The sequence below is a fragment of the Hyperolius riggenbachi genome, chromosome 11 (genome assembly GCF_040937935.1).
Source record: "Hyperolius riggenbachi isolate aHypRig1 chromosome 11, aHypRig1.pri, whole genome shotgun sequence".
Taxonomy (NCBI): Eukaryota; Metazoa; Chordata; class Amphibia; order Anura; family Hyperoliidae; genus Hyperolius; species Hyperolius riggenbachi.
Genome location: NC_090656.1, coordinates 33,700,003 through 33,713,482, shown reverse-complemented (window position 1 = coordinate 33,713,482; position 13,480 = coordinate 33,700,003). Strand labels below are relative to the sequence as shown.

General features: G+C 46.7%; 1 protein-coding gene across 1 annotated transcript in view; it reads right to left on the bottom strand.

Moving 5' to 3' along the window:
• The window catches only part of MLYCD (malonyl-CoA decarboxylase), a 52,937-nt gene that overhangs the window by 25,082 nt on the left and 14,375 nt on the right, over positions 1-13,480 (bottom strand). Inside the window, exons 2-4 of the mRNA XM_068260789.1 lie at positions 9,844-9,956; positions 7,582-7,738; positions 1,393-1,542 (exon numbers count right to left, since the gene is read on the bottom strand). Of these exons, the coding sequence (XP_068116890.1) occupies positions 1,393-1,542; positions 7,582-7,738; positions 9,844-9,956 (420 nt within the window). The remainder of the gene's footprint in view (positions 1-1,392; positions 1,543-7,581; positions 7,739-9,843; positions 9,957-13,480) is intronic.

Sequence of the window (13,480 nt, the reverse complement as noted above, 5' to 3'; positions counted from 1 at the left end):
GCTTACTAGTTCAGCAATTATATGAACCAAATGCAAACATTGCAAACAGAACTCAGAGTCTTTTGAGCAGAGTAGATTGCCCTAATGGTGGCGTTATTACTGGAGAAAAGTTACCTCCAGATTTACTTGGCTAGTTTGCTTGCACGTTTTAACCCTTACTTGCTATACAAGCTGCTCTTGTGATTCTAAACTTCCTGACTGTAACACAAACTCTAGTTTGCCAGAAGGCCGCAATAGCAGCATAGGCGAGGGCACCGATCAGCTGCAGGGGGCTGAGGAAAGCCCCAGGTGAGTTAAAGGGATACTTAAAGGGAAGGTCCAAGCAAAAAAAAAAAAATGAGTTTCACTTACCTGGGGCTTCTACCAGCCCCATGTAGCCATCCTGTGCCCTCGTAGTCACTCACTGCTGCTCCAGTCCCCCGCTGGCAGCTTTCTGACCTCGGAGGTCAGGGCCGCATTGCGTACATTTTTACGCATTCCCGCTAGTGCAGGAACATTAACATATACATTTTTACGCGTTAGTGGTGCAACGCATACATTTTTGTTCCTGCACTAGCTGGAATGCGTAAAAATGTATGCAATGCGGCCCTGACCTCCGAGGTCAGAAAGCTGCCAGCGGGGGACTGGAGCAGCAGTGAGTGACTACGAGGGCACAGGATGGCTACATGGGGCTGGTAGAAGCCCCAGGTAAGTGAAACTCATTTTTTTTTTTTTGCTTGGACCTTCCCTTTAAGTCAAGGGGGGGAAATGAGTTTAACTCACCTGGGGCTTTCCTCAGCCCCCTGCAGCTGATCGGTGCCCTCGCCTATGCTGCTATTGCGGCCTTCTGGCAATAGCAGCATAGGGGGTGCTATTGTGGCTGGGAACGCGAAGAATCACTCGCGTTCCCATGCCTGTCGCCCGGTGACGGCGAAACCGGAAGTCGCCGCCGGCAGGTCCAGGAGCGTCGGAGCGGGGCTGCGAGGGCACCGATCAGCTGCAGGGGGCTGAGGAAAGCCCCATGTGAGTTAAACTCATTTTCCCCCCTTGACTTAAGTATCTCTTTAACGCCTGACATGGAGAGTATTTTACAGACCCTATCCTGTTCATTGTACATAGCTGGTGCCTGGAAACCGTTAACTGTATGTTACTGAGCAAGGGGGGCACATTGATTCCCGGGGGGCCAAGTGCCCAAGCGTGCCCCAGTTTAGCACCGCCCATGAGGAGAAATATACCTGTAATGGATTAAACCATGCTGCTATGCACAGTGCTGACATCAACAGCAAGATGGCCACTCCCACACAGGACAGGAACATAAGCTGCCCTGAGATTAGGGTCAGCATATCTGTTACTGCAACATGCAGTCTCGTTTCCTGGAACAGGTGTGAAGGAAAGAGAACATATGTGACTAACCTGGAGCTCCTTCACAACACGCTTGATAAGGTAATTGCCTAGCTCCACCCCCTGCAGGCCTTGCTGAGTGGAGCTGATGGAGTAGAAAATAGCAGATTTGATCTTGTTTCCATCCTCAGTTTCCAGTGGTGGGATCTCTTTCACTATTGCCTGGAAGCACAACATAAAAGGTTTAAAAATACAAATATATCAGTGTGAAATATGCTACCTACCAAAACTGCACAACTCCACCCTCCACCTAAAATGTATCTCACTTTAGGCTTGACAGCGACAAGTTTCTTATATCTGGTGTAGGGTGCAAGAATTGCTCTACTCCTTACACACGTGTATCAGCCATGTGCCTGCAACTTATATGAATAGCTCCCCTCTACTCCCACACACCTGCGTAGCTCTATTCTCATACATACATGTAGCTCTACTCCAACACATGTGTAGCTGTACTCCTACATACATGAAGCTCTACCCCCACACATGTAGCTCTACTCCCATACATGTAGCTCTACTCATAGACACACTCTATACATACACACACACACACACCTCTACTCCCACATACGTGTAGCTCTAATCCCACACACATACAGGGGTTAAGAAGCGCCCAATGGTAAATAAAACGGAGTAAAAAAAAATAAAAATAGGGAAAAGGTGCCTTACTTCAGTAACGACAATGTCAAGAAGTTCAAATAAATTTGAATTTTAATACGCACAGGAAACGTGTTTTGGGGGTATGCACCCACTTCCTCAGGCCAAATATAGTGCTAAAGGTGTATATTGAGCCAAGTACGGAGCACCTTTGAGAGAGGTAGCTACACACACACACACACACACACACACACACACACACACGTGCATAGCTCTACTCCCACACGTGTAACAATAATGGAAGGGCTAGAAAGGTCCGGGCACCACACCACAGGATATCCACAAATCCCCTTTATCCCAGCCTCATACAAGCAGACACTGTGTGAGGGCTATACCCGCTTCATCAGATGCCTGGTGCCCAAAATGTTCTAGTCTTTCTATTGTGGTTATTAATGAATGCTCTGTGCAATCCGGAGGCACAGTCCTTCACCTGATACCCTCATCCATTGGACCCAGTGCATTTAGTGCCGACCCCTTCTGTCTTCTATACTCTGCATATGTGTAGCGGTATTGTGGTCAAGCTTGGAGAATGACCTCTGTAGATCACTTCATTGTAACAGCTAGAAGAATTATCTGATGTGATTCAGCTACAGGAGTATCTTTTTCCAGCCCGCTTCTTTTCTCCAGAGATCAGAGTTCTTATTCTGATGAGCTGTGTGTGGCTCCTTCTGTCCTTTCCCCTCAGCGGGAGACACACGGCGTGCCAAAGTCTGACTCACTCCACCTTCCATGGACATCTGAATGCAAGACTTCAGCTCAGCGAACTAGCTGCCTTTTCTCCTCATAATAAAGCCAATGCTTTATTCTTACACAATTGCACCTAGCTGACACCAGCTGCATGGAGCTGCAATGCCTCCGTGCAGGTAGTGTCAGTCAGGTGCAGCTTGGTTTAGATGCGCGGCCATGTACGCTGTAAATGAACACCAAAGTTCAGAAGCATTCTAGGAGAGAGGCCCTTCAATAATGGAGGAACAGGACCACATCAACGATTGGCTGCGGCCCTTCAAGGACTGGTTCTATGGCTGCCTTGCATGACCAAGGAAGTCTGACACCATGTGTCTATATGTAGAGGCGGGACTTCAAGGGCAAGCGGATGTAAGGCCTCATTCTGCTAACAGGAAATTGGCCAAGTAGAACAGGTCTCAAAGCAAACATCAACAATTAACGAGGTGCCTCGAGCAAAAGACCAGGCAACAAAAGCAGTCGCTTGGGGCCCCATTCAGAGTCAAAGGGGCCCCATCAGCACATAAACCAGCCCTCGCCATCCTGTCAGCGGTGGCTGGATGGTATAATGGTGAAAGGGACTCTGAGCAATGCAGTAACTATGGAAAGATGCATATCATTTTAAAGCTCTCTTTCTCCTCTTTCCAATGATATATAAACCGCTGCCTTTTAGTTTTCGCTATTTTCGCGAACGAAATCGCGGCCGCGGCAATTTCGATTGCGAAAATTGTGAAAACTAAAAGGCGTAGGGTGACAGTTTATCTATCATTGGAAAGAGAGGAGAAAGAGAGCTTCAAAATGATATGCATCTTTCCATAGTTACATTGTATTACACAAAAAGACTTTTCTCCAAAGTCGGCAGCTCGATTCAGCACAATGCAATGAAATATAAGGAACCCAGGGGGATATAATTATAAACATCATGCTGGTAGGTGTGAGGATGTAATTAATTAGTTGTGGGTATGCTTAAAGGCATACTCACAGGCACTGCTCGGAGTCCCTTTAAGGCAGGGGTCTCGAACTCAATTTACCTGGGGGCCGCAGGAGGCAAAGTCAGGATGAGGCTGGGCCGCATAAGGGATTTCACAATCCGCAACTGACCCCCCCCCCCCCCCCCACGCAATGATTTTTATTTCAAAATCAAATTCACACTGAAGCGAACTATTTTGCCTATTTTACCTTATAGTTGGCTTCAATGCTCCCATTACAAGTAATCCGCCGTGTCCCCGCCGCAAAACGAGGGCTGCAAAGCCCCCAAATCACCCAAGGGGCAATCCGCCGGCATTTCCTGGAAGGGGCAGAGCTTTCAGCTTCAGCTCTGCCCCTCCTGACGTCAATCGTGGCGCATCGCCGCCTCTGCCCGCCCCTCTCACTCTTCCTTCACAGAGAGGGGTGGGGAGAGGCGGTGATCCGTGCGGCGATTGATGTTAGGAGGGGCAGAGCTGAAGCTGAAAGTTCTGCCCCTTCCATGAAATGCCGGCGGATTGCCCCCCGAGCGATTTGGGGGCTCTGCAGCCCTTGTTTAGCGGCGGGGATGCATCGGATTACTTGGGAGCACTGAAGCGAACTATAAGGCAGCTTTTGCCGGCGCGGGCCACAAAATATTGTATCGAGGGCCGCAAATGGCCCGCGGGCCGCGAGTTTGAGACCCCTGCTTTAAGGGCTCTGCCTCTGACACAGGAGACCAGGGTTCGAATCTCGTCTCTGCCTGTTCAGTAAGCCGGCACTTATTCAGTAGGAGACCTTAGGCAAATCTCTCTAACACTGCTACTGCCTATAGGGCGCGTCCTAGTGGCTGCAGCTCTGGCGCTTTGAGTCCGCCAGGAGAAAAGCGCGATATAAATGTTTGTATGTAGAACAGAGGCGCCAGCAGGATAAAATTTGATAAAAACTTTAAAAAAGCTTGGAGGAAGTGGTGGGCTTGCCTCCCAAAAGCAGACACGAAATCCTGTCTTCATATGAATCAATACATTTATTAAATGGTACCCCAAACAATAGTGCAACGCGTTTCGCAGGTCAAGCCCGCTTCATCAAGCAAACAAAATGGGGACAACAAAATTCCTGTAGTACAAGGTTTAGCGCCTCAGTATATAAATGTTATTTGTCTTGTCTTGTCAAATGATGCCATGTGCTGCTGATTGTCTTCAGAGCCAGGCTCTCCTCCTAGGTCCCCCTCCTGCTACTGTGCGCTCTACCGCTGCCCACTCCGCCCTCCCTTCCCACAGAGAACCACAGCTGCAGCAAGAATGATAGCAGCAGATGGCAAACGCTCACTCACCTATCCATGATCCAAGCGATAGAGATCCCATCATCTGAAACCCATTTGTCTCTTCTACAATGCAGCCACTCGCTCTGAACCTCCTGATTCTCAGATCAGACAGGAAGTAGGAAGTAGTAATAGTAGTAGTAACAGAGCGGCAGCACTCTAGAGGAGACAGATGGGCTCCGGATGACGGGACCTCTATTGCTTGGATCGCAATAGGTGAATGTGAGTCATCTGGTGCTGTCATTCTCCCCCGCTGCAGCTGCCTTCTCTGCTGGACTATCGTATTCACTGGGATGGAGGCTGCATGGTGGCTGTCTAGTTTGGGAGGAAAGCGGTTGTTTGGTGGTGGAGGTGGTTATGTAATTCTGTCTGGGGAACTGCTTCCGGTTTGGCGGTGTCCAGAGCTTTCTGCTATTGCCAGGCTGGAGATGCAGGGGGAAAGTGCTGCTGCTGTGATATCTGGCTCCCTCTTCGCAGGGGTATCCCAGCCCTGAGTGCAAATGTCCCCGCCATTCATCTATCACTCTGCATTTTGCCGCTGCTATTCCCTGCATTGTGCACCCACAGAGGAAAGCGGGCTGTTGCCCATAGCAACCAGTAGCTCGGCTGCCCCAGTGTGTGCAGCATGTTGCTGTGCAGCTACATCTTCTGATTCTATTACGACATGATGGGGGGGCCCAAATCTGTTACTTTGCTTAGGGCCCCATTTAGCCTTAATCCGGCTCTGGACGGAGGCGCCTGGCACACTCGCACCACAGTGGAGACAGTCGTATTTTTTGCCTTATGATCTTCCCATGAAATACGTCCTAACCTGTTTTGAGTATCACTTAGGCCACACTAAGGCTTGGTTCACACATAAGAGGTGTACATTTGCAGTCCAGTCAAGTCATGTCACTTTTATATGCGTTTCTGTAGCTGTGTTCACACATAAAAGGTGTACAGTTCCGATCCAGTCAGGTAAAACTGATAAAAAACTGACAGGACTGGAAATGTGCAGATTTGTGCATGAACTAAACCATACCTCCCATTTTAAACTGTTTTAAACCTTGTTGGTGCCTCCGTTCTACTGATCTTATTCAATAGCCACTCTTAGTGAGGGGATATTACTTCTTAATCAGAGTCAGGATGGGTTTCATTTCTTCATCTATTGGTGGTCACTTGTGGTTACTCCAACATTCACAAGATACTACACTGAACTGGCTCTGGTTTCATTGGCCTTAATTCACTAAGATCATGCTGGAGATAATAAGACAAGAGAAAATGTACCTCCACACAGTGAGAGAGTTATCTTATCTCTTCATTCCTTAAGTTACCTCCCCTGTAGTTAATTTACCTCCTCTGTAGTTATTTTCATACGCAGTTAATAAACAGCCTGTCTTTAACTGTGGAGTTATTTTAAGGATTGAAGAGTTAACTTAAAGACAGAAGTGTTAACTTTAGGTTTGCCTGAGGTAAAATGTTTCCTGAATACTACATGCCTTATCACCATGGTAACAACTCTAGAAGAGTTATTATAGACAGGAGATAAGCTTAGTGAATTGAGGCCATTGTGTTTGTTTTTCTGATGACTGAAAATACATTTATGAGATGATGGTTTGTGTAGTACTAATGGTAAATACAACATCAGTAGCAGTTTAACTTAAAGAACTCAATTGAAAATAATGTAATTAAAAAGTGCTTCATTTTTACAATAATTATGTACAAATGATTTAGTCAGTGTTTGCCCATTGTAAAAGCTTTCCTCTCCCTGATTTACATTCTGACATAAATCACATGGTGACATTTTTACTGCTGACAGGTGATGTCACTGGAAGGAGATGCTGCTTGCTTTTTTGGCAGCCGTAAACAGTTGTTATTTCCCACAATTCATCAAGGCTCCCACAGTGTGATGTCAGTACCTCAGGGCTGTAAGGCGCTGACATCACACTGTGGGAGGGGTTTCACCACAAAATCAGCCATGCAGCGCCCCCTGATGGTCTGTTTGTGAAAAGGAATACATTTCTCATGTAAAAAGGGGGTATCCGCTACTGAGTGGGATGAAGTTCAATTCTTGCTTATGGTTTCTCTTTAATTTTTAAGACTGCATTCTAAACAGCAGCCATAGTGTAAAGTCTGTTTTATTCAGCTGCAAATCAGACCGAAGTAACAACACTATAAACATTCCAGCAGTGTCTCCTCAGCCAAACAAGAGAGTGTTTTGCCTTTTAATTTTGATGAACATCAGGCTGAACATTGGTAGTACTATACACATTCCCTGCAGTATGGGGAGGGGAGGGTTAGCATTATTCCTGAAGGTTGGTACCAGAGATTTGATGTGATGTCTCAGTGAAGCAGAAGTGATTGCACTCTATGCAGAAGGATGGGAGGTGATGATGAGGGGAGTAGTATTACACCCGGATGTAAAGCAGAAGTGGTTGGATTATATGCAGCAAGATGCTGCAGCCTGCGTCTCCTATACACACATGTAGACATTACTCTATGCAGATATTGGGTGGTCTTGTCGCAAGGAAAGATGGGATTGCCCATTGTACAGAGCGGTCCCATGTAAACAGTCTCACCTGGATGCTTCCTGTAATATGTTGCATCAGAGCTACATGGAGAACAATCAGCGGCTCCCCAGGCATAGCGCTGTGGGTAAAAGTGAAGCATCTCCTGTAGGGTCCGACCCTCCGCTTCATGTCTGTCCAGTTCCTGACCGGATGCACGGCCTCGTACCTGCAAACACAGCCACGTTACTGCAGTGCTCAGGATACCTCTGTACCTTATGTGACAGCACAGGACTTTGGGGCGGAATTGTGGAGCATCTAGATGGCGCAGGACGACGGTGAGGGAGCGACCAGCCTGGAGGGGGCTGGAGGAAGCCACAGGTATGTATAATTTTTATTTGAATTCCCCTACCCCCCCCCCCCCCCCCCCCCCATCAGAGGTGTATTCTATCACCCATAAACCTGGTGCAGATTGTGCATGAAGAATGTGTGATAGAGGAAGAATCTCCTCATTCCCCCACAGAGTATCTGCACATCACTCTTGTGCCCACAAGTTAGATTGCCTATGGGCGAATCAACGTTCTTTGTTCCTGTCTGCACCCTCTACAAGTACTCTTCCCAAGGACTGGTTTTGATTTCTGTTTCACAGCTACTCTACAGCTACTGTATATCCTAAGTTTAGTTAAAAATACTTCTCTGGTGTACATAACCCCCCCCCCCCCCCCCCCCAAAAAAAAAAAAGACAGAGGTACGTTAATGCTTAAAAGTTAGAATGTCCCGACACATTGGCCTCAATTCACGGAGCATTATCAAACACTTTATCAAACGTTTGATAATTTACCTCATGGGTAAAATCTCATTTTGAATTCACTAAGGTGTTATATATTTGTTGAACGTTTTATCGGTAAAACATTTGACAAATATATAACACCTTAGTGAATTTAAAATGAGATTTTACCCATGAGGTAAATTATCAAACGTTTGGTAAAGTGTTTGATAATGCTCCGTGAATTGAGGCCACTGTCTGTTTACTAAGATTCACTGGAACCCAGAATCAGCTGGGTTCCGCTGCATAGATCATCATCTGCCCCCTTGCAGAAAACGGCCCTTGCCTTTTCTCTACCATATACAGAAAAGGTAAAGGCCTTTTTCTGCAAGGTTGCAGGGCTACACGCTGAAACACAGCTGATATGGGCCTCCAGTGAATCTTATTATACAGATTACATGCTGTGGAATTCATGTTGGCAGTGACAGGCCAGGGGAGGCTGGCAGGCTAAAGTGACAGCTTCCTGGCCAGGAGCTTTTTTTTGTTCCAAAAAGTAGATGCCATCTTAATAAAGCTTAAAAATTCCTAAGATTTGAGCACTGATGAAATGCCTCCTACGTTACATACTTTCAATTAACAAGATAGTTATATGCAGATTAGAGCAATTAATGGAATCAAACTGTGAAGTCGAGAAAATTTTGGTACCCACTCCACAGCCCTACACACTACAAATAGTTTACTATGAGTACAGGCACAGACAAACAGCTTATACTGCAACACCCACTATGCCAGCAGAATCCACTATCGGCACCACCCACTACGCCAGCAACACCAGAGCCCACTATGAGGCTGTATTATGATCAGGGCTGTAGTATAAATGAAGCACAAGTCCATCCGAGGTGAAAATAAATGGATGAGAAAAACAAATGCATCTATCTTCATTCTCCTAAAAATGACTTTTTTAGATATTTTTAATTTTATATTTAAATCTAGTTTTTACGTTTTTACTGTTTCATTGTCTCTGCTCAATGACAGCTTCATTGCAGTATGCCAGAGCTTAAATCTATGAATCATTGACCCTTTTTATCTCTTTCCTGCTCTCAGAAGCCATTTACTGACAGGAAAGCGTTTTATGGCTGTAACTAGTGACCTTAGCCCATTTAATAACGGGCTCTAGGTCTGTCATCACTGCACGCGCACACGGCCGGCCCCCTTGCCCGTCCTGCTCCTGTCCCAACGGCTGTCCGTGCGGCACATGCGCAGTAGCGCAAATGCACGGACACACACACAGGGACAGGACGCAGAGACGCTTAGGTTTTATTAGGTTGGATTACTCATCAGTGAGGGTTATGCTAAAGTCTGACCCGGTCCCGACCCGGACAGAAACTGTCACTTGCATACCTGATATTTAACTTTTTTCAGGCAGGGAAAGAAAGAAAGGAACACAGCCTAGTTATTTGTGTGCATCATATCACATGTCACCTCGGTTGTCCTTTAAATTGGTATCAGAGTAAGTTGGGAGGGGGGGGGGGGGGGGTCATGTGATTGGGTATTTGCGGAGAACTTACTCGCTGATCTTCTGCAGCACTTCGCAGGGGGACTGCCAGGTTATTCTCTCCAGATGGAGGAATCCGGTAGAGAACCACTCGGAGAGCATGCTTTTCAGCACCCCGCTCATCTCCTGCGGACGTACAAGAAGAGATATATAAACCTGCTTCACATCTACTAATGCAAACAGCACTTTACATGCAATAAACAATGTCATACAATATGTAAATATTCCCCATAGCTTCTAATAAGAGCAACTGCCTCTGGATCAGTTACAGCCATTGTCGGGAGTCTGAGACAACTAAAACTGTTCTGCAGATAACCGTGTTCTCCCCAGGCTCTTTTAGCCGGGTGCTCCCCCCGACTAGTTTTGGTGAGCTCCCGGCTGTTATCAGCTCACCTCCTGCTCCTATGATGTAAGCAGAGTTGCACACAGAAGCACCAGCCCTGCATTGTCTCATCTTGCCCCACCCGGCTAATTTTTCCTGCCATTCGGCTGGAAAAAAATTCTGGGGAGAACACTGGATAATCTAATAAATACAAAGGAGGCACTCCAATCTCTCATCAAACTTGCATTTTATAAAGAGATCAGCATATACACCAGGGCTGTGGAGTCGGTACAAAAATCTTCTGACTAACTACTACTACAGAACCTAAACTGAGAAGGATATGGATGTTTCCTGTTAAACAATACTAGTTGCTTGGCCTCCTGCTGATCTCTTTGGCTGCAGTAGTGGCTGAATCACACACCTGAAACAAGCATGCAGCTAATCCAGTCTGATTTCAGTCAGAGCACCTGATCCGCATGCTTGTTCAGGGGCTGTGGCAAAAAGTATTAGAGACACAGAATCAGCAGGAGAGTCAGGCAACTGGTATTATTTTAAAAGGAAAAATCCATATCCTTCTCAGTTTAGGTTCCCTTTAAGAAAACCTCAAAGCCAAATCTACGTTTATGCTTTTTCTGCTGTCCAAGTGATCTACTGCAGTATTTTTTGAATTGGTAAAAAGGGATTTGATCAGGTGGAGAAACTAACAACCTGAAAACCACACAAGAAGCCAGCCAATGGCATTGAGGAAGGAATGTGACAACATTCAACACATCATAATAAAAAATAAGTGACAAAAATGGGGGGGGGGGGGGGGGGGGGGGGGGCCTGGATGTGGTCTTAAAGTCAGTTGTGTAACAGCTTTAGAAGACAGAAAAAGAGGTGCGAGATACCAAGAGAATCAAGGGTAACAAGAAGAGGAGTAGTAAGTGCACTCAGCAGACCACAATCATGCAAAACAGTCAGCGTAGCTGTTTAAGCATGTTGGTTAATGGGTGGTAAGGCAATAACACTTTTGGGAATAAGAAGGTTCAATACATACAAATGTGTGCAGTTATGATCTATGTTCAAGTTGTTTATACCCGATAATACGTTGAAATAAGGTTGTTTACCTGATTGATCAGCAATATGCTTTGTGTAACAGAGGAGTGATCTGTGGCTAGACTCGTAATGTGTGGTATGGATATTATGGTGTGTATTGGATAACACAGGTTTGCTTTAGGCTAGTTTCACAGTGGGACGTTACAGGCGCACGTTAGAGCAGCCTATAACGCACCCCACCGCACAGCAATGAAAAATCAATGGGCTGTTCACAGTGCCCACGTTGCGTTACAGTGTAACGCTGCGCCATAATATAACGTACTGCATGCAGTACAGACTGCTTGCACATGCTCAGTAACGTTGGGGAGGAGCGGAGAGCGGCCAGGCACATGGCTAATTAATATTCACTGCACTCAGTGACGTGCAGTGTTTACTTCCTGGAGCGGCCGCTCTGTGCAGCGATTGGCCGGCGAGACCACGTGATGCTGCATGCGTCCAAGAGTGCGCATCAAGGCATCACGGACGCCAGAGTGAGCTGCACAACGCGGCTCCCTCTGACGTCCACATCAGAGAGCACCAGGCGTTGCATTAGGGGCACGTTGTGCGACCATAACGTCCCCTAAAACGCAACGTCCTGGTGTGAAACCAGCCTTAAAGTGAACCTCCGGACTAAAAATCTACTCCGCAGCACTGAAAAGGCTTGGTGTTTCTTTAACATGTTCACAGCATCAGAACTTTGTTTTTCTTACCAAAGCATCATTTTTAGCTGCATTTTTATTTAAGCTCCACCCATCAAAGAAAAAAAGCCCGGGCTTTTTTTCCCTGATGCTGTGCAGAGAATGATAGGATTTCCTATGTTGTTATTCACGTTGCCTAGCAACTGGGAGAGGTGCTCAGGACACAGGACAGTTGGAACTCATGCTCCCGTCACCTCCTTTCAACCAAAAAGATGGCTGCCATCATGAAATCAAACATTTGCCTGTTCTTTTAAAACAGTGTGGGTAAGAGATTATATTACCTATCTATTTTAATTAACATAACTAATGTAACTTAATGACAGTATGTTTGTTTTGGCTGGAGTTCCTCTTTAAAGAACAAGTGACACCCATGCTAATCTAGAAATAAAAAAACACATATACAAGTAGATAAATACTAGTTCTACTTACATAACAGATGTATTGCACTGTCCACATTATAATTCCTGTGAATTTTATAAAGAAAAAGCAGAGAATGCTATTCTGGGCAGTTTCCATCTTTGTTACCTTTGACCTCCTGACATCATTTCCTCCCTCACTCTTGCTAATTGTGTATTCGTTACCCGCCCTCCTCCCAGAGTCTTCAGATGCTCCCACTGAGGTCTATACTAGGAAGTGCCTTATGTCATTAGAAGGAGGGGGAACTAAAGGGAAGAGGAGAAATATATTATAGATAAAAAGACCCCCAGCATGCAACTGTTTGGCAATGGCTATTAACCTCTTGACGACCAGCTAACGCCGATTGGCGTAAACTGGTCGTCTGCGGGTTACCATGGAAACAACGGCCGCTCGATCGAGCGGCCTTTCCATGTCAGTTCACGGAGGGTGTCTCCGTGAACAGCCGGAGAGCGGCCGATCGCGGCTCGCCGGCAAAATGTAAACAGGCGGGGAAGAAATCCCCGCTGTTTACATCATACGCCGCTGCGCAGCAGCAGCGCCGTAAGGCAGATCGGCGATCCCCGGCCTCTGATTGGCCGGGGATCGCCGGCATATGATAGGCTGAAGCCTATCCTTCAATGCGCAGGACGGAAATCCGTCCTGCGCAGCTCACAGGGGAAGGGAGAGGGAGGGAGCGGGAGAGACGGCGGAGGACGCTGCGGAGGGGGGCTTTGAAGAGCCCCCCCCCCCCCCCGCTAAGCAACTGCAGCCGGCGGCGATCAGACCCCCCCAGCAGGACATCCCCCTAGTGGGGAAAAAAGGGGGGTAGTCTGATCACCCTGCTGCACTCCTGATCGGTGCTGCGGGCTGTAGAGCCCACGCAGCACCGATCAGTGCAGAAAGCCCTGGTTGGCAAGTGGTTAAAGGGCCAGTGCACCTAAGGTATGTGATAACTCCAAACCATAACAGTAGAAAATGTTTTGAAAGTTTTGAATGCAGCATTAGCATCTTTATCACTTAATACTTTTATGGTGAGGATCCCGCTTTAAGTCTGGCAACCTCCTGTGACGAGGTGTTTCTGTACTGCGTGTTCATATGAGGGATAATGGGGAGAATAATAGGTGGTATTGTTGTACCCGCTATAGAACCATCTCCAT